The following is a 20,992-nucleotide window of genomic DNA, read 5'->3' as shown; positions in this document are numbered from 1 at the left end:
CACTTTTCGAACTTTATTAGGTTGTCCAGTGTCAGGCTGACAGGCAGTTCTATCCACTTACATCGATGTCCTCATTAAACTTCAAATGATAGTCTAATGAGAGGACTCAAGTCGGACTCAAAATGATCACGTCATCGAAATTCCAAAATCAGGAGGGCATCGTGGTCATTTGCCGCACCGCACGCTCCCTCACGAGCACCGCTTTTTAGCCGGATGCAGCGAATTTACCACGCTACCCCTCCGCCCACCTCTTCCTCTCTCCTTTTCTCTCCCCTGCTGCCCCCTTTCCCAAATCAACCGCACGACGCACCAGCCACCAACCGAACCCCCCCCCCCTACTCGAAGCCTAACCCGACCCGAGCTCCAGGGTCCCGTCCACCCCGCGCGCTCGCCCCCCTCGCCTCTGCGCCGCGCCGGCCGCCGGGAGCGAGCCGGGCACCTCCCGGTGAGCGCCCTCCCCGCAGATCCGTTCGGTTTTCCCTTAGCTTGGTTCTTGGGGTTATTGGGATTTCGAGGGTTTCTGTCCTGGGGGTGGGGCGGGGGTTAAAAAATTCGAATTTGGGAGCGCTCGGTGGGCCGCTTCTTGGTTCTTGGTAATGCCGGGGTTTCTTGCTGCTCCGGGGTTGGATTTGTTGGGTTTTCTTGATAGTTAGGGTTTCTTTGCTTGGTTTTCTTGGTAATTAGGGTTTTGGTGAAGGGAGCTTGGTTTGGTAACCTGTGTGTTCTCTTGGCTGTGGAGTTGCAGGGAGGGCGAGGTGCTTCAGTTCTTGGATGAACTGCGAAGGAATTGGGAGCAAGAAGGCGTGATGTTTACTCCGCAGGGAAAGGGGTGGACCGGGTGGTCGACGCCGACTCAGGCGAACCAGCGGAGCGGTGGCGGCGCTCCGGCCGCGTCGGCGCCCCATGGAAAGGGGAAAGGAAGGGTCGCCGAGCTTGAGCAGGAGGTTTGGCCCAATATTTGCCTTTTTGTCCAGTCGTTGCAGCTTCAGAGTCTGATTTGGGACTATGTTCTGCTCATGTGTATTCCGAAATCATTTAGAACTAGGACTCTGATGTAGGTTCAGCTATTGTATTATTTGTACATCGTACTATTTCTATAACATGTAGCCATGTAGTTTGTCTGTGAAAAAGATACAACACATTTTAATCTGTAGGCATCCAAGCCTTTGATTTAAACCGTCGTGCCTTTCAAAAGTTTGAATTTGGTGCCAATTTTTATTGGCATGAAGAAAATTAGTTGAACAAAACTATTACAGTATTGCTAATGATGGAGCGATGGGTTTATTATCCACCACTTATTAAAGTAATCTAATTCTTCAAATGGCCTAAGGAAGACAACTTTTTTTTTGCCTCTAGGCTAGACAGTGTGAAATAAAGCAATACTTCCAAGCTCTACTGACTTTGTTATACCTTTTAAATCTTTTAGTCATGTTGGTAGTCAATAGTTTGATTTTTTTTATTACTTTGGTTATCTGTTGTAGAAAGAACTGTAACAAGTTATGTTATTCTAAAAGAATAGACATGCCAATACCGATGCAAATGTCTTGCATGATTGCCTTTTATCCCCTGTTTCAGTCATTTGGTGCAATTTTGATTTTGCTTCCATTTTCTTCTTTTCCTCATTGAAGTTGATTTACTATCACCTATCAGGGTATTTTAAACCCCCCTTTTATTGGCTTTTGGTTGTTATCATAAGAGTTATTTACTTGTGTGCTTTCATATGCATATCTGCAGTTACATGAATATCAGTACAATATGGGGCTGCTCTTGATTGAAAAGAAAGAATGGGTGGCCAAACTTGAGGAAATCAGTCAAGCGCTAGCACAGAAAGAGGAAATTTTGAAGCGGGAACAAGCTGCACATTTGAATGCTATATCAGAATATGGAAGGCGGGAGGAGAACATGCGGAAAGCACTGGGTGTTGAGAAACAATGCGTTGCTGATGTATGTTGGTGTATCTCATAATTGCTTTAGTCTTGTAGTTCATCATCATTATTCTGATCTGGCGATACCATTAGTAAAAGAGCATAAAGTATATCTATACCCTCTACCGTGTATAAATATGTGATAACTAGAAGTCCTTTGGAAGAGCCAATCCTGAACGCGTTCCATAATGTCTCAATTTTGAAGGTGACCTTTAATAGCGAAAATAATTGTTAGGCAATACTTAACCCACCTAGCAGTTTATACTGAGCACCTGTAATTATGTCTCATGTCATCAGCATTATGTTTACACTCAATGGTATTATTTTTGTACGTGTATTGTATTGCACTTGCCTTTTGACTCTTCCAGTTATTATATTGCTACCCTTTCCTGAAAAATATCCTTTTGATTAGATCTTCAAAATTTCTATGTAGTTTTCCTTACAATTGTTTTGTTGAATCCTGCAGCTCGAAAAAGCTCTGCGTGAAATACGTGCAGAGATAGCTGAGGTTAAATTTATGTCCGAGAAAAAGATAACAGACGCTCAGTCTCTTGAGGCCAGTTTGGAGGAAAAAACCTTGGAGATTGAGGGAAAGCTTCATGCTGCAGATGCCAAACTTGCAGAGGCAAACCGTAAGAAGTCACAAGCTGACCGGGATTTAGAAGAGGTTGAAGCTCGTCAACGTAGATTGGAAAAGGAGAAACTGTATTTTGAGACTGAGTATGCTATTTCCTTGTTTCTGTCTATGCTTAGTTGTGTTACACATGTGGTTAACTGGCTGTATTGCGTTTCATTGGTTGGCCATATTTAGGCGGAAGGCACGAGAAAAGCAACTTAAGGAGCATGAAGAATCACTGCAGGAATGGGATAAAAAGCTTAAGGAAAGTCAGAATAGACTTGTTGATTTACAGAGATCTATAAATGATCGAGAGGAGAGAGCAAACAAGAATGACCAACTTTTCAAGATAAAACAAGATGAACTGGAGGAGGCAAGAAAGGCAGTGGAAGCAACTAAAATTGATTTGAAAGTCAAAGAGGATGATATTAACAAAAGACTAAATGATTTACGTTCACAGGAAAAGGTAATTAATTGATTAGTGACTGTTCTCTTTTCTCCTGCAATCTGATTTTTATTTGTTGATGTTTAACAGTTTAAGAGATTTCTGTTTGCCTAATTCTGATTCAACTGCAGGATGCTGACTCAAAGTGCCGGGCATTGGAGGAGCGAGAAAAAGAATTGGTTGAGAGGGAAGAAAAGGCCAATGCTAGAGAAAAAGTAAGTGCAACAGACTAATAGCCTGTGTGTTCCTCAGTTTGCTACTACCAATAAATGGATACTCTTGATGTCACTGTTTACATTGGTCTTGGTCATGTGGTTTGTTCTTTGTACCTTATGGCCTGTGAAATTTCTGTTATCTTTTGTGTTGTAGCTAAATCCCATGTAATGATTTCCTGTATATTGTGAATTTTTTCATGCTGGCACCTTGTAGCTTTATGATTCTAAAATTGGTTAGTATATTGTTCTGCCAACTTATGAGGTCAGACTTAGCTGTGTTGTCACTATTCTAAGTTTACCTTAACGCTTGCCACTATGCTTTTCAAATACTTTCACTCTATACCGTTTCTTTTCTTACAGCACACCATGTCTTCTATGAATGTTGATATTCTAACCATCAACCATCAGAATATTTTGGGTGTATTATGTTGTTCTTTTTTACATATCCTTTATATTCTTAGACTTTATCTTGGCGTTCGTTGTGTTCCAGGTGGGTCTTCAGAAGCTTCTTGAGGATCATCAGGTGAAGCTTGAATCCAAAAGACGGGATTTTGAATTAGAGTTAGAGAGGGAGAGGAAGTCCTTTGATGAAAAGTTGATGCAGAAGGAAGCGGATTTGGTGCAAAGGGAGAAAGATGTCAAATCTTTGGAGATTAAACTTTCTAAAAGTGAGCAGGCATTGAATGACAAGAAGAAAACAATGGAAGGTTGGCAGAATGATCTTGATGCCAAATCCAAAGCTCTGAAGAGGTGGGAGGAATCACTGAAAAATGAAGAGAAAAAGTTACTGGAAGAAAAGCAGCAAATGGATCATGAAAGAAAGCAAGTTGAGACATACAAATCAGAGCTTGAAAGGATCAAATCCGCGATAGAAGCTGAGAAGGAAATAATATTAGAAGAGCAGCGGAATCTGAAACTCACAGAGGAAGAGAGACAGGAGCATAGCACGCTGACAGAAAAACTTAAGAAGGAGATTGAGGAATACAGGATGCGAAGCAACTCGCTCTCTGAGGAAATTGAAGATTTGAGGAAGCAGCGGGAGAAGTTTGAAGAAGAGTGGGAATTGCTAGATGAAAAAAGAGCTCGCCTAGAAGAGGAGGACAAGAAGCTGAATAATGAAAGGATCAATTTAGAAAGGTGGCGTGACAGTGAAGAAAAGAGGTTAAATGATACAAAGCTCGAAATGGAAGAAAAATACAAGGAACAGCTGGAGATTCTTGAACACAAGGAAAAAGCTTTGAATGATGATATAAAGCACAAGCAAATGGAGAATGATGAATTTCTGAAGGGAGAACGTGCTGATCTTCAGCGTAAGTTGCAGCTCCATCGGCATGAACTGGAGATGGAGATGGAGCAAAAACAAGCAAGTAAAGAGAGAGAACTGGAAGACAAGGAAAACACGTTAAATAAGAAAAAGGATTTTGTGGAAAATAATCTTAGACATGCAATTGAGTTGAATGAGTCCAAGATTCAGAAGATAATATTGGAGAAGCAGCAGCTGCAGATTCAAAGAGAAGCACTACTGGCAGACAGACAAAAACTGGAAATTGACAAGGTAGATATTAGAAGAGACATTGATAGTCTTCACTTGCTGAGCAATAGCTTGAAACTACGTCGAGAAGCATATAACAGGGACAGGGATAACCTCATAGATTTATTTGAAAAGTACAAGGTGTGCAAAAACTGTGGGATTTCTATTTTCGAGGGACTAGATTCTCTGGCTCTTAAAGACAGCGTTGAAATTGAGCACCCAAGTTTGACTGTTGAGGGAGATGATCGTTCCTTGAACGCTGATACATTAGCTCAAGATACAGGAGCCCTTGTTAATTCAGGTGGCCGTTTATCTTTGTTGCAGAAGTGTTCGAGGCTTTTCAAGTTCTCTCCTAGAAAAAAGGGTGAGCAGTCATCAGAACAGCCAGCAGAGAATGACATACCTTTTGGTGCAAGACTGGAGGAAGCATCACAGAGCGATGGAGATTATGAGCCAACTCCTGTCTATGAGATAGCACATGATTCTTTTGATGCAGAGGATCTCCCTTCTGACAGTGGAGCAAGGGAAAATGAAGAGTCTGAAAGGCATGACATAGCAGATGATGTCCAGATGGAGTCTTCTGTTGGCGTAGCAGATAATGGTATAGATATTCTTGGAACCCAGTCATTTGATGGCACTAACGACATGGCAGCTGATGCAACTATTGCCTCTGTTGATCAAAATGGAAAGGAGTCTGCAGCTCCTGCTGAAGCAGACTTACAGCCTGAAACATCAAAGCAAGGACGACGCCAACAAAACAGGAAGGCTAGAGGAAAAGGTGGTGTGAAAAGGACACGGTCTGTTCGTGCTGTAGTTGAAGATGCTAAAGCGATACTTGGCGAGACTTCTGAGGAGAAGAATGATGGTCAGGGAGATTCAGTTGCGGTGGGTGGTACACGGAAGCGGCGTTTTGCTGGATCCACAATAAGTGAACAAGATGAAGAAGACAGTGAAGCACAATCAGAAAGTGTTTCACTTGGAGGGCAGCGTCGCAAGAGGCGGCAAACTGCTGAGGCAGTGACACAAGCCCCAGGAGAAAAGCGTTACAATTTGAGACGCGGTAGAGTGTGAGTATCTTTATTGATCCATTTCATATCTACTCTGGGTTGGGTTGTCTTCCATTCTGTTTCCTGATTCTGTGTAGTAAATTAATACTTTTGCATTGTATTGTGCCAAAGTGCAAATGCTGCCGCTGCAACAGCCCAAGCTGACAAAAAGAAAGCTGCAAAGGCAGGAAGTAAACATACAGTAGAAGCTACTGGTGATGGCACGGAAGGAACCTCAAAGGTTGAGGAACCTGCTGCTGGGAGCAAGAGGGCCTCTGAATCTGCAGATTATGGTGCATCCCAGTTGCATGACTTTTTCCAGGTAATACCTTTGTTGCATTTCGTGTGTGGTACTGCCGCTATGTACTGTCATTTGATTTAACGACACCTTTTCCCCATCCTTGAAAGGCTTTCAGCATCTGTATACATTTGTCATTTTAGGTTGCGTGCATGCCTTCTGGGTGTAACACATCCAGGATCAGAGCTAATTGGAACCTTGTCTCTATTTTAGGCTGAAGTTGGCGATGCCCACCCTCCTGTAGAGGGCGCTGTTGAGGAGGATGCCGATATTGCGGATGGTAAAGATGCATTGCCAGATGTGCCTATGACTCCATCTGGAAGCGAGCTTGGGGCAGAACAGGACGATGATGACGATGACGATTCCGAGAAGCGAAACCAATCAATCGGGAAGAAGCTATGGTCTTTCTTCACTACATGATGATTGAAGAGGCTGCAGCATAGATTGTTTCTAGCGTTTTTGTTTCCAATTCATGATATCTCATTCTTGAAACTGTAGAGCGTATGCTTGGTGGTGATGTACTACTAGAGTTTCCACATAATTATGCTGTCTTTCCCATGTAATTGAAATATATTTGCACTAGACCTAGCTTGATGACGCTCACAGAAGTAGCTGATGAGATGTACGACGGCAATGATGCCTGTAACACCGGTAGCTTGGTTTGTAATTGTTGTTTCTTTTGCCAGGTTCGGATTACTTCGTTGACCTTACAAAGTGTTGTGGCTTTTGTCATCATGGGAAATATTTTCCCTGTTCTGATTGTCTTGCATATTTATGTGCCGTAAGAAGTCAATAAGAAAAATGTCAGAATGCAAGGAGCATCTGCTTCCTGCTGTGGCTTTCTGTTGAAAGGTACCATCCTTTTGTGGAGGGGTTCGTTATGGGCTTGAAGCCTTTGGTCCACCGCTTTGAAATTTATGCTGGGGACTAGTACAGTTGCATAGAATTTTCTTCTATCCCTGAGTCCTGCCTAGTGTTTTTATCCGGAGGTAGTTTGATGTTTGAGTATGGGCGATGTCTGGCACTTCCGAACCGACTCCTCTGACTTAAAGAAAAGTAAAGTCTTTGGTAAATAGTGCCAACGACTTTGCTCCTCTTTTCTACGGTTGGATCGGAAATAGACTTTGCTCCCTTTTTCGACCGTTGGATAGGAATAGAATGTCCAGGTTAGCACTACATCGTTACTACAATATGAGTGTACATGAAGTTTAGTGCATTATTTTCATGAACAGTGTCGTGCTGCAGTAGTGTATTGCAACTTACTGTTTTCTCTCTCACAAAACACTATTCCTTCAGTGTTTATCCGTGACTTTTCTTCTAAAAGGCAGAGGAGGCGGTTCTATGAGCTAGTTTTAGAAAATCTGAAAAGCTAGTTTCTATGAAAATAGAATAAAATTGAGAAGCTGATTGAGATGATTTTTTTATTTTTTATATGCTACAAAACTAAAAATTTATTATAAAAATAAATAGAAAAAACTATGAAAAAAAACTTAAAAGCTAAAAGTATCCGTCTAACAAACAGATCCGTACTAGCGACTCAGGACCAAACCACCTTTTCGTTTCTATTTGTTTCTGGTGGATGCGCATATGTACTTTTAGTTGTCACCTGTATCACTACCAGGACATCAACAACATATGTAATCACTTGGAAGTAATTTTAACACGTGTAATATAAGTGACCCTAAATCTTCCCACTTATTACTATTATTATTATGAGATCCAGTTCGTACTTCAAACGTGTTTGAAACTAGAAAAGCGCTTTTATAGGGGTGAAAACATCGCGTGATGTGGGATACAATACGGAACATGCAATATCAAGCCTATTCATTTCTAACAAGATGTCTAGGAGACATTAAATAAAAATGTCAAACTTAATATGAAAATTTCATGTCATGATACCGCGATCGGGATCCTCTGCAGTTGCAACTAGCAACTAGCAACTGCAGAGGGCTACAGTAAAATGTATTAGAATCCCTTCTCAGCCATCGAATAAAAAATCAACAGATCAGATACTACAGTAACTAATAAACAGTAGAAATCATCGTTACAGTATTTTACCTACTCACTGTTCATCTACTCGCAGTTTACTGTTTCAGCTGCTACAGTAAATACATTGTCTACTCCACCGCAGAGGATCCCTGTTCGTGATACCGATACAAACAAGTCAAAAGTGACCTTGAGATTCGGACCTAGAGTGTGAGAATCCTAAAGGCCAATATTAGATGTCTTGTACCTAAGAAGAATTTCCTATTATAAACAGAGATAAGAGTATTTATAGTCCATTCTTAATCATATGTAGACTTTTACCAATAAAACCCCTTATATGGAAGCATGTTATAGGGGTATAGTGGTTATTTGTTTACCTAACTCTAAATGTGACTGCAAGTTTGCCATGGTATATGACCCTTTGTTGGGTCCTATCGAGGAGAGATGAAAGGATCGAACGGTCTAAAAGGGGTAAATTGGACAATTAAAATTTCTACTGAAATCTAAAACAAATAGCAACCTTAGCCTAGAAGAAAAGAAATACGACTACACGATTAAGCTAAAAGAAGTTAACAAAACAAGCAAGTAAAGATACTAAGAAAATTCAGAATTGAAAGCTTACAAGAATGTAGATGTTTAAATTAAATTGTGGAATAGTAAAGAGATAGATAAGAGAACACCGAATTTTTTCTAAGGTACCAAAGAGTTGGTACTCCTCCTTAGTCCTTGTTAGAGCATCCACTAAGGATATCGCTCCCCCTTAAGTCACCAAGACTCAAGTGCTCTCTCATTATTGTCACTTCTCTATCTTCGGATTAGCGAAATCAAACCAAGTACATAGCTCGTCCCGGGGCTTCCACAAGAACTCCAAGAGCTCACCGAGACACCTCCAATCATCAAAGACCGGATAGGTGTTGTCAACCACCAAGAGTAATAAACTAATAGCTTCACTTGATCAAGATCGAGCCTAGACTATAGCTAGATGCACACTTGCTACTCTCCCAGTACTAATGAGTCCGTAATCTTCAATTAGGGACTTAGAAATCAACTCAAGTGCTCTCTCTTGTTTTTTAATGACACACAGTGTATGAACTGCTCTGGGTCGCAAAAGAGCCAAATAAAACCAAGTGGAGGGGTATTTATAGGTTAGAGATTCAAATTTTAACCGTTGCCTAATCACCCACTTTTTATGTTAACACTAGATGATTTGGTGAGTATCTCCTTACTTACACGGACAATCCGGTGAGTACAAATTTCAATCCCCACTGTGCCAACTGTCATTAGCCGTTACTGCTGAGAAATAGTCTGGTGTTATCGTTCGACGAGCACACACTTAGCATCAGATCATCCTATGAGTACAACATAGCAAAACTGCATTTTTGCAACATTCTCTAAAAAATATGCTCCGATGAGGATTTCATTGCCATCACCAAACTATCCGATGAGTTGAACTTCTTCTTCCCTCGAAAACTTCTCTACAGGAAATCCTCCAGTGTACATATTTGTTCATCATCAGACTATCTGGTGAGTAGAACTCATTCACACAATCTGAAACAACCCTCTTTGAAAATATTGCTCCAGTGATGAGAGTCTAGTATACACATCATGATCACCAGACCATCTGATGAACTGAAACTCATACTTCATCACTTGCAATCGCCTTTGGAATAAATAGTCTAATGATTTCATCATTGCATCACCGAATAATTTGGTGAGTTTAACTTAATTTGGACACGTGTCACCCAGAAAAGCACTCGATGATTCCACAACTTTAATCATCGAACCATCCTGTGTATGAAATGTGTTTTCTGACTTAATAACCAAACATGATTCAGCAAGAACAAGCTTCACAAGACCGGATCATCCGATGAACTAAAAAGACTCTGAGCTCGTCCAATTCCAACTTTCTTGAGCTCCAGCTTCTTGACATCTCAACCGTGGGCTTCTCTGAGCTACCTAGTGCTAGAATTTTATAAGTGTGCATCAAACTAAGTCTAGACTCACTAGGTCAAGCTACTACTCTTAGCTCCTCTTTATAGTACGGTCAAAAGACTAAGAAAATAAACTTATACTACTCTAAGTGTTTTTCATCTCCTTTGTGACACTTAAAACTAGAAAATCCTTAATGTTGACACATATGTCCTTTGATCGTCCATATAATCGCTTTAGGGACCAAACATACCCAATTATCATTGTGAACTAAATTTTTGATTCCCTTCAAAAGAAATTGTTAGTCACAATGATACGGTTGTCATTAATCACCAAAATACTTATCATTTATCTAGGGGTCTAGATGCTACAAGAGGCTTCAAAGTAATCTTTGTTGGTTTGATGCAGATATTTAGCCGTGTCCTTTGAAGAATCCAATTTCTTTTTGCAGAAATATGCGATGTCGGGTAGGATCTTCACACCAGATTCGAGGGCTTCATGCCTCTCCTTCGAGTCTTGTCCTCAGCTTTAACGAAGTATTAGGGATGTCAGTTGGTACCATTGGGTTAGGTCCCTGTGGGTTTTAGACCCGACGGACGACGGTGTTGGATTTAGGTGAAAAAATGGCCTCGCGGGCCGTCGGGTTAGGGCCCCGACTCGAACCGGGTCCGAGTCCGGGTTCAGTTTTCCACTCGCAGGGCACCCGAAGCCTGAAAATCCCGACCACCCTTATCCACTCATCTGGCCCTCTTGCCTTATCCACTCACATGGCGCCTTATTCTCCACACCCAACTCATCTGGCTGAAGCATTGAGCAGATCTCGTCGCCGTGTCGCCATCCATGCTGTCGTGCTCGCATCACTGCCTCCATCTCGTCCTCATCCTCGTGGCGCTAGTTAGACGCATGACAATGCTCCTCTGTGCCATCGCGGGCGCGTATGTCGCACACTTGCTGGTCCTCGTCGTGGTCGTGCTCTGGTGCAACCCCTACATCCCCGACCGCCTCCTCCTCAGCGGCGGGTTCTTGCTCGCGTCAAGCTCCACCGCGCCGCCTCCGTGTCCCTCAACTCCCGCTTCCTCCTCGACCCCTCCATCCACACCACCGCCATCACCATCGCAGACGCTGACATCCTCCCTGATTGGCTTCTTTTCGCATTCGCTGCCTGGCAAGCGGCTCGCTCGGGCTCCCTCTTTGGTTTCTTCCCGAGGTCGCACCACCTCGACCTCACTCGCGGGCGGTGGGCGTACACGGCGGCACAACCAGGAGCCGCGAGCGGTGCATGTGGGCGTGAGAGGGTGCAATCATGGGTGGCGACGGGAGTGGCGACGGCGGGGGCTTCCATCCTAGTTTCTTCCTTCCTGGCTCCAGTGCCCTCCCCAACACTCGTGCTGCCCTCCCTAGCAAGCCCCGCCGCATGGCCACGCTGCCCTCCCCAGCACCCTCCGCTGCACGTGCCTTCTGCGCTGTCGGGTTTTGGGTCCCCATCGACACTAGGGGCGGGGATATTTTTGTGCCTGGTATTGATTTCGGGGCCAGATCGAGTTTGAATAATCGAGTTTCAGGTCAGATGTGGGCAACCAAAACCCGATAGAAACAGACCCGTTGCCACCCTAATAAAATATAGTCCCCCAGCGGTTCATATTCTTGTAAAATGTTCGATAACTCATTAAAATATGAGTTTATAAAGTAGATGCGTGTTTGATCGTTATTGTTAAATACAACATATGATTATATAGCACAGACTAGATGGTTGACAATGTGCTATGCGTCAGATTATTGGTGTTCGCCTTTGGTTCCCATGTGTCCGTACGGAATCTGTTTCTCTAATAATCAGTATTCACATTGACAGATATTCCTATCTGATTTTGTATCCGAAGGAAAATACAGTTTAAGATAGTATAACAACAGATATAATATCAGCAAGTTAATTTTTAAATATTTACCCTCACTTATTATCCGCAACAGGTAAGAATTAGCACACACAGGTGGGATGGACAGGGCGTCTGTGGCCGGCGTGGTGGGTGGGAGGTGATGGCAAGTGCAGTGATACCATTAAATAATTTAGATTCACATGTCGCATGTTTGAAGTAAGTATACGAGAGAAACAGACATTGGTATAACTATTTTATACATATTTCTCTCTACCTATTAAGTTTAATGTTATGCCTGCATTTAGATCCAATGGTAAAAAATATATTTTAAATATGCACCAATTAAGATTTTTACCTACGGATATGCGGATAAATTGTGCCATTGCCATCCTTAGTTTAAGATATAGTTTCACCTTGCAACTTGATGGGAAAGAAATTACCGTCTCATTAAAACACTCCCGCACATCAAAACAATCACGCCATTACGTCTTCTTCACCCTCAAAATATTCCATCAGCGTGCCCTTGCTTCCACCAGAGTTTGTTGGGATTGAGCAAAACCCGAGACCGCACCTCTCCGCGTGGCGATGCGTGGAGCAGCAGCTGCCGAGGCAGGCTCCCCGCGCTCGCCGGAGCTCTACGATCTCTCGGACGACTCCGACTACGCTGCCGCCGCCGCCTCCAACCACACGGTACTTGCCTGCCCATCCGACCGCTCCGCTCCCGATCAATTCGATGCATCCATCGTTCCTTTCGTTTGCTTCCGAGCGCGATTTGGGGACGGTGCCAGCGAACTCTTAGGTTACGCCGCTGGGATTGCTTTGCTCTTATTTTTTTGGGGAAGTGCTTTTGTTCCACGCCAATCGTTGCAGCAGTTGCCCCGTTCTCTGTCTGTCTCTACACAATTGGATTGGAGTGGTTAGTAGTTAGAAAATTTCTGGAAATTTGTTGATTCTGTTGGGGGTGCATGTTGTGGCGATGGCCAGCCTATGTTTCCCCTTTGGATCGAGCTGATACTTGTTTGGTGATCAAAGGCGATGCAGAGCGATTCGGTGGACAGAGGCTCGGACGAGACGCCGAGGGTGGACGTTGTTTACGAGAAGGAGCGTGTGACCATCCACCCGACGCAGTATGGCTCCGGCCGGATCAGTGGGAAGCTGCGCCTCTTTCTGCAGCGGGGATCCTTGTTCCTGGTGAGGGAATCCAACATATCTCCCTAAGTGGCTGGCGTTTATAGCATAAATGGTTCATTCGTATTTCTACATATGTATTTAGAGAATTGGAGTAATTTGCTGGAACATAGCGAATAACAACACTAGCAAATACTCTAGTAGAGTTCATATGATAGCTAGCATGTATTCCCTACACAACCTTCTATGAGGACTCAACCTGGGGCCTTCACGATTTTGCTAGGATGGCGAATAGTGTTACTAAATGGACTGCATGCTGTTTGGCTTATATTATATTTTGGTTAACATTACCTGTGCTAATGATTAGTAGCATGCTACTATTTCTGTTTAGTGTTTTCGTTTATATTTTCAGCAGTATATGTGATATTGGACTGGGAGAATCAAAATTTTGTGAACCTAGAGGATTGGTACTACGGTGCTACCTGGATGTGAATTTGGCGATGATTCCTGTCATTATCTAGTTGCTCATTTCCCCCTTTCTTTTGTTGATGTTTTGGTCAATATTTATGACAGAGTTGGGAGCCGAATGAAGGAGTCGATTCTTTGTCAAGCAGTTCAGTCAGTATGGAAATAGAAAAATGTATGGAAATCTAGTTTGTTTTGTAACTTTTGTTAATCATACTGGTATTTGGCAGTTGAAGCACAACAGTGATAATGCCTGATCCTATGCAGATAGAAATCTGTACACTATTAAGGCCTTGTCTTTAAGTGATGTACGCTTCATCCGTAGGCACACCCCAACATTTGGATCGGATTACATAATTATTGTTCTCTCATCAGGTGAGATGCTTTTCTATTTGTTTGTTCTTTCATACTGTTAGCTTGAAACTCCACATTATTTGCCTATTGGTGATGGTCTGATTAGCTACCCATAATAGCATTTCTGCATCTTCCATCTAGATAAAACTACTAACTACGTGGTGACGAAAAATTGGAAGAAAAGGGTATCACGTTCATTTCTCTTATCTGTTTACCTTTTGCAGGTCTGGCTTTTCCTCCATTCTATTTCTACAATGGTGGAATTCGTGAATTGTTTGCAACACTAAAGCAACACGTCTTCATTATCAGGTTTGCTTTTTTGGTTCAATGGTTCTAAACACTTGATCATGGTGGTTCAGTGTTTCATTTATTAATGCTTAAAATTTTGGTTCTAGCAAATGGAAAATGACATTATTTGGACTAAAATAACTGAGATTTTCTTTACGAGCGAATCATCAAGTATATAAATGACTACAAGTTGTCAATGGGGGTTTTGGATAGGATAACATCGTGATACCGTGTGAACCTATACTCTAGGAGATAACTACAACTGTTGACTTTGCAGCCCATGTAGGAGAGTTTATTTAATTTTGAATCTCTAGCATCAACTCTGCCCATTGAAAGGTAATTAAGTAGTGAAACATCGAAGCTTTCAGCCATAATGACCAATAGTCCTGAATGCAAATACTCTTTAACTTGTTCGTGCAATGTTTGTGGAAGACTTTTTCCTTGCATATTTGTTTCAAATGTTCTCTTCTATTTGAAGGTCGGATGATGATCCTAATGTATTTCTTGTCAACGACTTTCAAGATCCTCTTCAGGTGTGTTATCATATTCTAGGTTTTTTTTGGTAGCCACTAGCCAATAAACCATTCTCAACTGATATTGGAGTTTTAATATTCTACTGGTAGTTTACGCATAGTACCCAAAAAGTTCATTGTGGGCCTACCTGCCAAATAGTTGTATGGTGCCTTCAATAGGAAATTTTATAAAGGTCTTTCTTTCTCTGGCGGCAGCAGCAGCTGCTGATCTTTTGAGCCTGTTAAGTTTAAATTTCAGTCTTTCTGTATCATATGTGAAGAAATCTAGTCAGTCTTCTAACCTTTTTCCTTTTCTGACACAAATGTTGCCCAAATTGAGACCCACCTTACACCATTTCTGTCATTACCTTGTAGAAAAGCTTGTCATCGCTGGAGCTTCCAGGAGTAGCCTCAGGGGCAAATGCCATGTCATGGCAAAATTCACTCAGTTTCACTGGTTCAGTTGATGAGGCCAGACATGCTGGTGACGGCAAACATGGGGCATCTTCTAGCATGTCTCAGTATGGCTCAAAGCAAAAGAACAAATCAAACGATCCAGGTCGTGATCTTTCAATTCAAGTTTTGGAGAAATTCTCACTGGTTACGAAGTTCGCACGAGATACCACATCAAGCCTCTTTCGGGACAATAGTGGTGCTCATCCTTATGACCGGCAACAACAAGACTTTGTTTTGGACAATAAAGCAAGTGATAAGCACAAAAATCAGCAATCAACACCAGAAAAGGCTTTGACACCCTTAGATTCATTGGAGGTAATACATCTTGCATATTTGTTTCTGTATTCATTTAGGCACTACAAATTGTGCCATTATTTTACTACTTTTTGAAGTAGTTGCATACAAAATCGAGACCAAATCATTGAATCTATTGTGATATTAAAGTATGACTGAAGTAGATTCAACGATTTGGTCTCGAATCAATAACTTATCATTTGGTCTCGATTCAACGATTGTGATATTAAAGTATAGATTCTTTTTTCAGAGCTTATCATTGGATTCAAATAGTGCCACTAATTTCACATTAGCAATTAGGAACAAAGCCACTTCTACTGAGCTGAAAACTTAAGCTGCATGATCATCTTACATTCTCTCTAGTTCAAGACCACAATGGCTTAATCTCGAAACTAACCTCCAATCATCTGACTCATTTGTAGGCTTGTAGCCTCTGTAAATTATTTAACCAACATTTGCTATCAGTTTAGTTGAAAAACAAAAACATGAGTTAACAAAAACTTTTAAGCGAAAACGATTTGTCACTTAGTTTTGTCTCCTGACCTTTGATGCTGTTGAACGCTTTAGCTAGTTAGCCATCCATGATTGCAAATTGCACATACTTCAATTTATGTGACATCAGTTTCCCCGCTCTTTTGGCAGTCTGATCATTTACCTCTAGTGTGGGGAAAACAAAGAGATCGTCCGTTAAGTGTTGAAGAGGTAACGCCTCTTCGATTTCTTATATATCTTTTTGAGTACTTAATTTAAACATCTTTGTGTTTTTCTAAGTTCAATTGATTCACTACGTTAAAAGTCTTTGCTGTAGTTATTCTGTGAACATAGCAGCATGAATTATTACTGGATCCATAACTGAGTGTACTTGATACATCACTTGACTGTACAATGAGACAACTCCAACTTTAGGTTTCTGGTATATGTATTAGCATGAAGTACTATGACCCTCAGGACAACCAAGTTTCTGTTCACTCTTGTTTCATGTGATACTTAAGTTGGAAATATACACGTTCCCAGAATCACTTTTGGCTCAGACTCTAGGTAGGGACCCTGAGGCACAATTTTATTTTTAAATTATGTCTTGGCCTGAGGTACAATTTTATTTTTAACTTATGTCTTCCATTCCAAGTAAACCTTTAGGATGGTGGTATTCTAATGGAACTGTTGCCCAGAAATTTTCAAATCATGCTTTTCCTGGCCGAAGTAATAAACCTTTGGATCAAGTACTTAAATCTCTTATATGAATAACACATTTTTTCAATGTATAGATAGATGATTACATGGATCAGCTTATGTGAAATTTCAGCCTGTAAGAACTGTCCTACTTTAAACTATATATCATGATCCTGGTTTCTTGGAACTTCTCCGCCAACCATCTAGCAATATTCCTGTATTAATCATGCCGTCAGCACCTGTTTTCCTCTCTGAAATCTTCTGTTGTTTGTTTGAAAATTCTTTGGGCAGTGGAGAGCTTTCTTAGATCCTGAAGGTAGAGTTATGGATTCAAAGGCACTGAGGAAAAAGGTTTTCTATGGGGGAGTTGATCATGCTTTGAGAAAAGAGGTTTTATACTTAACCCCTGATTTTTTATAACTAACGTTCAAGGCCTTCTTGTACATATATTCTGATATTGGACATATAGGTCTGGAAATTCTTGTTGGGGTGCCATGAATATGATTCAACATATGCTGAGAGGGAATACCTTGCTGCCATGAAACGAGCAGAATATGAAGCCATAAAATCTCAGTGGAAGGTCAGTCAAGGTTCATAAGTGCCATGCTGCATTTCAGTCTGCCTGAGCCTTTGTTTACTACATAAATTATTGATGCTGGATGATACATATTATCTTCCACTATATTTAGGTATTATATGATTTAGTATTTATCATAGAGTTTTGTTTTAACTCTGGATGAGTGTTTGTAAGAAGGTGGAAACTAAATCATGTGCCATTATTTTGGGGGCCTGGGCATCAATGACCGCCTTTTTCTTTTGGACTTTTCGATCACCGACTAGGGGTTTGTGGACATATGCGCTGTGGTAGATATAGATATACCACATGTCCTGTTATTGAGGACCTCGTTTAAAAAAAAATGCCATCTAGAAGTTACAGAGTTTGAAGTTTTGAGACCTGTGAACTCTGAGGAAGACTAAGCACATAATTCTCCATTGACTAGTCCTTTTTCTGAAACTGTATTGCTTGTTTTAATACTAGCACTCTCGTTACTCCAATAAACGTATTGTTAGTCACTTTCAGATCCTCTGTTTTCATCGGAACATTGCTTTCACATGTTAAGACATACATTACTCTTCATTTAAACAAGTATGCATGATTCTGCTTCATACCATTTGCAGAGTATCTCAGTCATTCAAGCTAAAAGATTCACCAAGTTTAGGGAACGAAAGGGCCTTATTGACAAAGATGTGGTATGAATAAATGTCCTCTTGTCGTCTCTACTGACATCCTATTTGCAATTCTGCATTATACCATTCTACCTTACATTGATGCTGTAATATTTTTCTATCAAGGTGAGAACAGATAGATCCATTCCCTATTATGAAGGAGATGACAATCGGAATGTTGTAGTTCTACGTGACATCCTGTTGACATATTCCTTCTACAATTTTGACCTTGGTTATTGCCAAGTAAGTTTTCATCTTACAATGATCCATGTAAAATTATTAAAGCTGTCTTTCATTTAAGTGAGAAACACAATGTTCGCTAGCTTTCTTCTGTTACTTACGTCAATTCACCCTTTTGAGGGGTTGATGTTTGAGACAATGACATCACACATATATAAAAAAAAAACTATTTTGATTGGTCATATGAAAATAGTATAACTGGATTTGTTGTGAAAAATATTACCATAATATATCAAGTTCACCGTTTTTATTATCAATTTTATAAAAAGTAGCAGTCAAAGTTCCATATTTCAGAGCTTGAGTACGAAATGTCTAAGGCCCTGACAGATTTTCATTGTTTAGGTACTTCTACTTTTGGATCTGCCACTGTAACTGTTAAGTTATTAACCGGCTTAGGTGTCCTATCCTAGTAGATATTTGTACGTACAAGGCTACAAACATGGAATTTTCTCGTACATTTACCTATATTTCTGCTGTACTGACTCCTGCAGCAGCATTCTGTTGTTAGATTGGCTGTTTGGTTGTTGATCCTAACCCAGTAAATCTTGCTGTTATTTTCTCGTTATTGATAATGATATTCTGAACTGATCATTTGGGATACAAAAGTTGAACTTAAATATTATAAAAAAATATTTTCTTGTTTCTCTTTTGAAATGGAGTTCACGTTTTTTTTTAATCTATTTTCTTCCTCCAACTATATTACAATATTAGTGTTCTGTATTCCAGGGAATGAGTGACTTTTTGGCACCTATACTTTATGCCATGGAAGATGAGTCCGAATCATTTTGGTGCTTTGCTACCTTAATGGAACGGCTAGGAGCCAATTTTAATCGTGACCAGAATGGCATGCATGCTCAACTACTTGCATTATCCAAGGTATGTCTGGACTCTACATTCATCATGCCAAGTGCTGAGTGAGTAGCTAAGTAGCCTCATGTTGCTCCTTTTCCATTTTCCAGTGTTATGTGACAGATTCCAGTAAGGGGTCGATATCATCTCAATATAATTCTACTAACTGACTTACCTAGTACAAATATGCAAAGCCATTTTTTTCCATTCATATCTTTTGATTATGCTTATACCATTCTTATATGGATTCCTCAGTTCCTTTTCCTATGATTTTGAGCCTTCATATTATGGGGGAAAAAATGTACAGCTTGGTACAAAACTTACTGTTAGAATGCCAAGGCGCTCTATATCCTTTGAAGGCTTTAAGCTCTTAAAACTTTTTCACATGTCGTTGCATTCATAACTTCTCAATGGTACGATGCTATCAGTACTGATGAATGCCTTTCAGTTTCAGCATAGGGCTCACAGCAATTACTTTTGTCCATACAGTAATCTATGGATATACAATGCTACTTTTATACTTTTTTTGCTATTTTTTTTCTTCGGCTGCGTACATCCCTGGATGTAGAGGCTGGAATATTTTCATTATCTCGATGACATAAAACTCCTTTCATCTTCTATGTGCCTCAGCTTGTGGAGCTTCTTGATCCTCCATTGCATAACTATTTTAGGCAGAATGACTGCTTGAACTACTTTTTCTGTTTTCGCTGGGTTCTTATACAATTCAAAAGGTAATTATTTTCTTCTCTTTTTATGTTTTACGTGCTTTCCATCTCGCACACTTGAATTTCTTTGAAGTGTCATTTGTTATACATGTGTGACGAATCAGTTTGGCTTTTATCTTTGAATTTTAGAACTATGCTGTAGGTCCCTTTAGTGGCTTATATAAATCTTGATATAATAAATTAAGAAAATATTTTCCATAACTTAAATGTTATAAAATTGAAGTCTTCAAAAGGCCCTCCATAACATGAAGCTATACTTTGCTTCTGAGAAGCAAAAAGGTGTAATTTCACCAAACTGCTCAGCAGCATGGGTCTTTGTAATTCATACTTGCTGGGATGACTGTTACAGAACCTCACTGTCGCTTGCTAGTTTGCTACAGCCTATTTATATATGGTAAATCTATATTGGTTGGTAGTACCAGTACCTTGCAGCTACTCTCTATCAGTCCTACCTGGTAAAGCATTGATCAATGGCCATTAATGATCATGTTAGTAATAATGGAAGTTCTGTGGCCAACTTTATTTACGAACTGCCTTTGTTTTGCTGGTGGTCAATTGAAACCAGTCTGAGTTCAGACCTGGTCTAACCTCTTGGCAGTTTGTAAAAAGGATACGATTTTTTCTTTTATGGCTAGCACTGGTTGCTAGTAAAGTTGTTTCCTGGTCTACCAGTGGTAACTGGAGGAAAGCTGAAGTGCTTCATACTTTCGTTTTCCTATCCTTTTCATAGTATGTTTTGCTGACAAAGATGAATTGTGTGAGAAATCAACTTATTCAGTGAATTCCAAGCAATTGGCCAATTACCTAGAATGAAGAAAATGTGGTTAAGCAGTTATCAGGTATATATTCTAAATTCTAAGACATTTCTTATGGATTGCAGGGAGTTTAGTTTTGACCAGATCATGCTCTTGTGGGAAGTTTTGTGGACCCATTATTTGTCAGAACACTTCCATTTGTACTTGTGCGTGGCAATCTTGAAAAGATACCGTCGGCAAATTATTGGGGAGCAGATGGATTTTGATACCCTCCTCAAGTTCATCAATGAGCTCAGTGGTCAGATCAATCTTGACAAGGCTATTCAGGACGCGGAGGCATTATGTACTGTTGCAGGAGATAACGGGGCTGCTTGCATTCCGCATGGAACCCCACCTTCCATGCCCATTGAGACCGATGGCGGCCTGTATGTGCAACAAGATGAGGTCCTGTGATACCACGGGTCACCTTCCCGAAAATGTTTACACAAAAGCATTGCATTGGTTTCTGCTATGTGCCGGTTTCATCGTTGATACCATAAATGATAAATTTGATCAATTGCAAGCTTACATCTGTGGAAGAATTGTGGCATCTATATATTTAACTTTACTCTGGATGAAACCACAGTTGACACTACACTTCCTTTTCTTAATGGAAATGGATTCTCTA

General features: G+C 40.8%; 2 protein-coding genes across 2 annotated transcripts; both read left to right on the top strand.

Annotated features, from left to right (window-relative positions):
- Positions 1 to 280: 280 nt before the first annotated feature.
- On the top strand, positions 281 to 6,808 carry LOC133919649 (nuclear matrix constituent protein 1a-like). Its single transcript, XM_062364104.1, has 9 exons — positions 281 to 445; positions 746 to 944; positions 1,735 to 1,944; positions 2,392 to 2,645; positions 2,737 to 3,007; positions 3,118 to 3,201; positions 3,692 to 5,799; positions 5,911 to 6,100; positions 6,290 to 6,808. The coding sequence occupies exons 2-9, from the start codon at positions 807 to 809 to the stop codon at positions 6,494 to 6,496; spliced, it is 3,462 nt and encodes a 1,153-aa protein (XP_062220088.1). The 5' UTR covers positions 281 to 445; positions 746 to 806; the 3' UTR covers positions 6,497 to 6,808.
- Positions 6,809 to 12,346: 5,538 nt separating this feature from the next.
- LOC133919648 (uncharacterized) lies at positions 12,347 to 20,992 on the top strand. The gene is made up of 15 exons (XM_062364102.1): positions 12,347 to 12,552; positions 12,895 to 13,053; positions 13,564 to 13,630; positions 13,723 to 13,830; positions 14,034 to 14,118; positions 14,576 to 14,630; positions 14,985 to 15,380; positions 16,002 to 16,061; positions 16,821 to 16,919; positions 16,999 to 17,109; positions 17,709 to 17,780; positions 17,883 to 17,999; positions 18,723 to 18,872; positions 19,476 to 19,576; positions 20,451 to 20,992. Exons 1-15 carry the CDS (start codon positions 12,448 to 12,450, stop codon positions 20,776 to 20,778), a joined length of 2,013 nt encoding a protein of 670 aa, XP_062220086.1. The 5' UTR covers positions 12,347 to 12,447; the 3' UTR covers positions 20,779 to 20,992.

This window comes from Phragmites australis, chromosome 5 (genome assembly GCF_958298935.1).
Source record: "Phragmites australis chromosome 5, lpPhrAust1.1, whole genome shotgun sequence".
NCBI classification, from domain to species: Eukaryota; Viridiplantae; Streptophyta; class Magnoliopsida; order Poales; family Poaceae; genus Phragmites; species Phragmites australis.
This window is presented reverse-complemented; position numbering and strand designations above follow the sequence as displayed.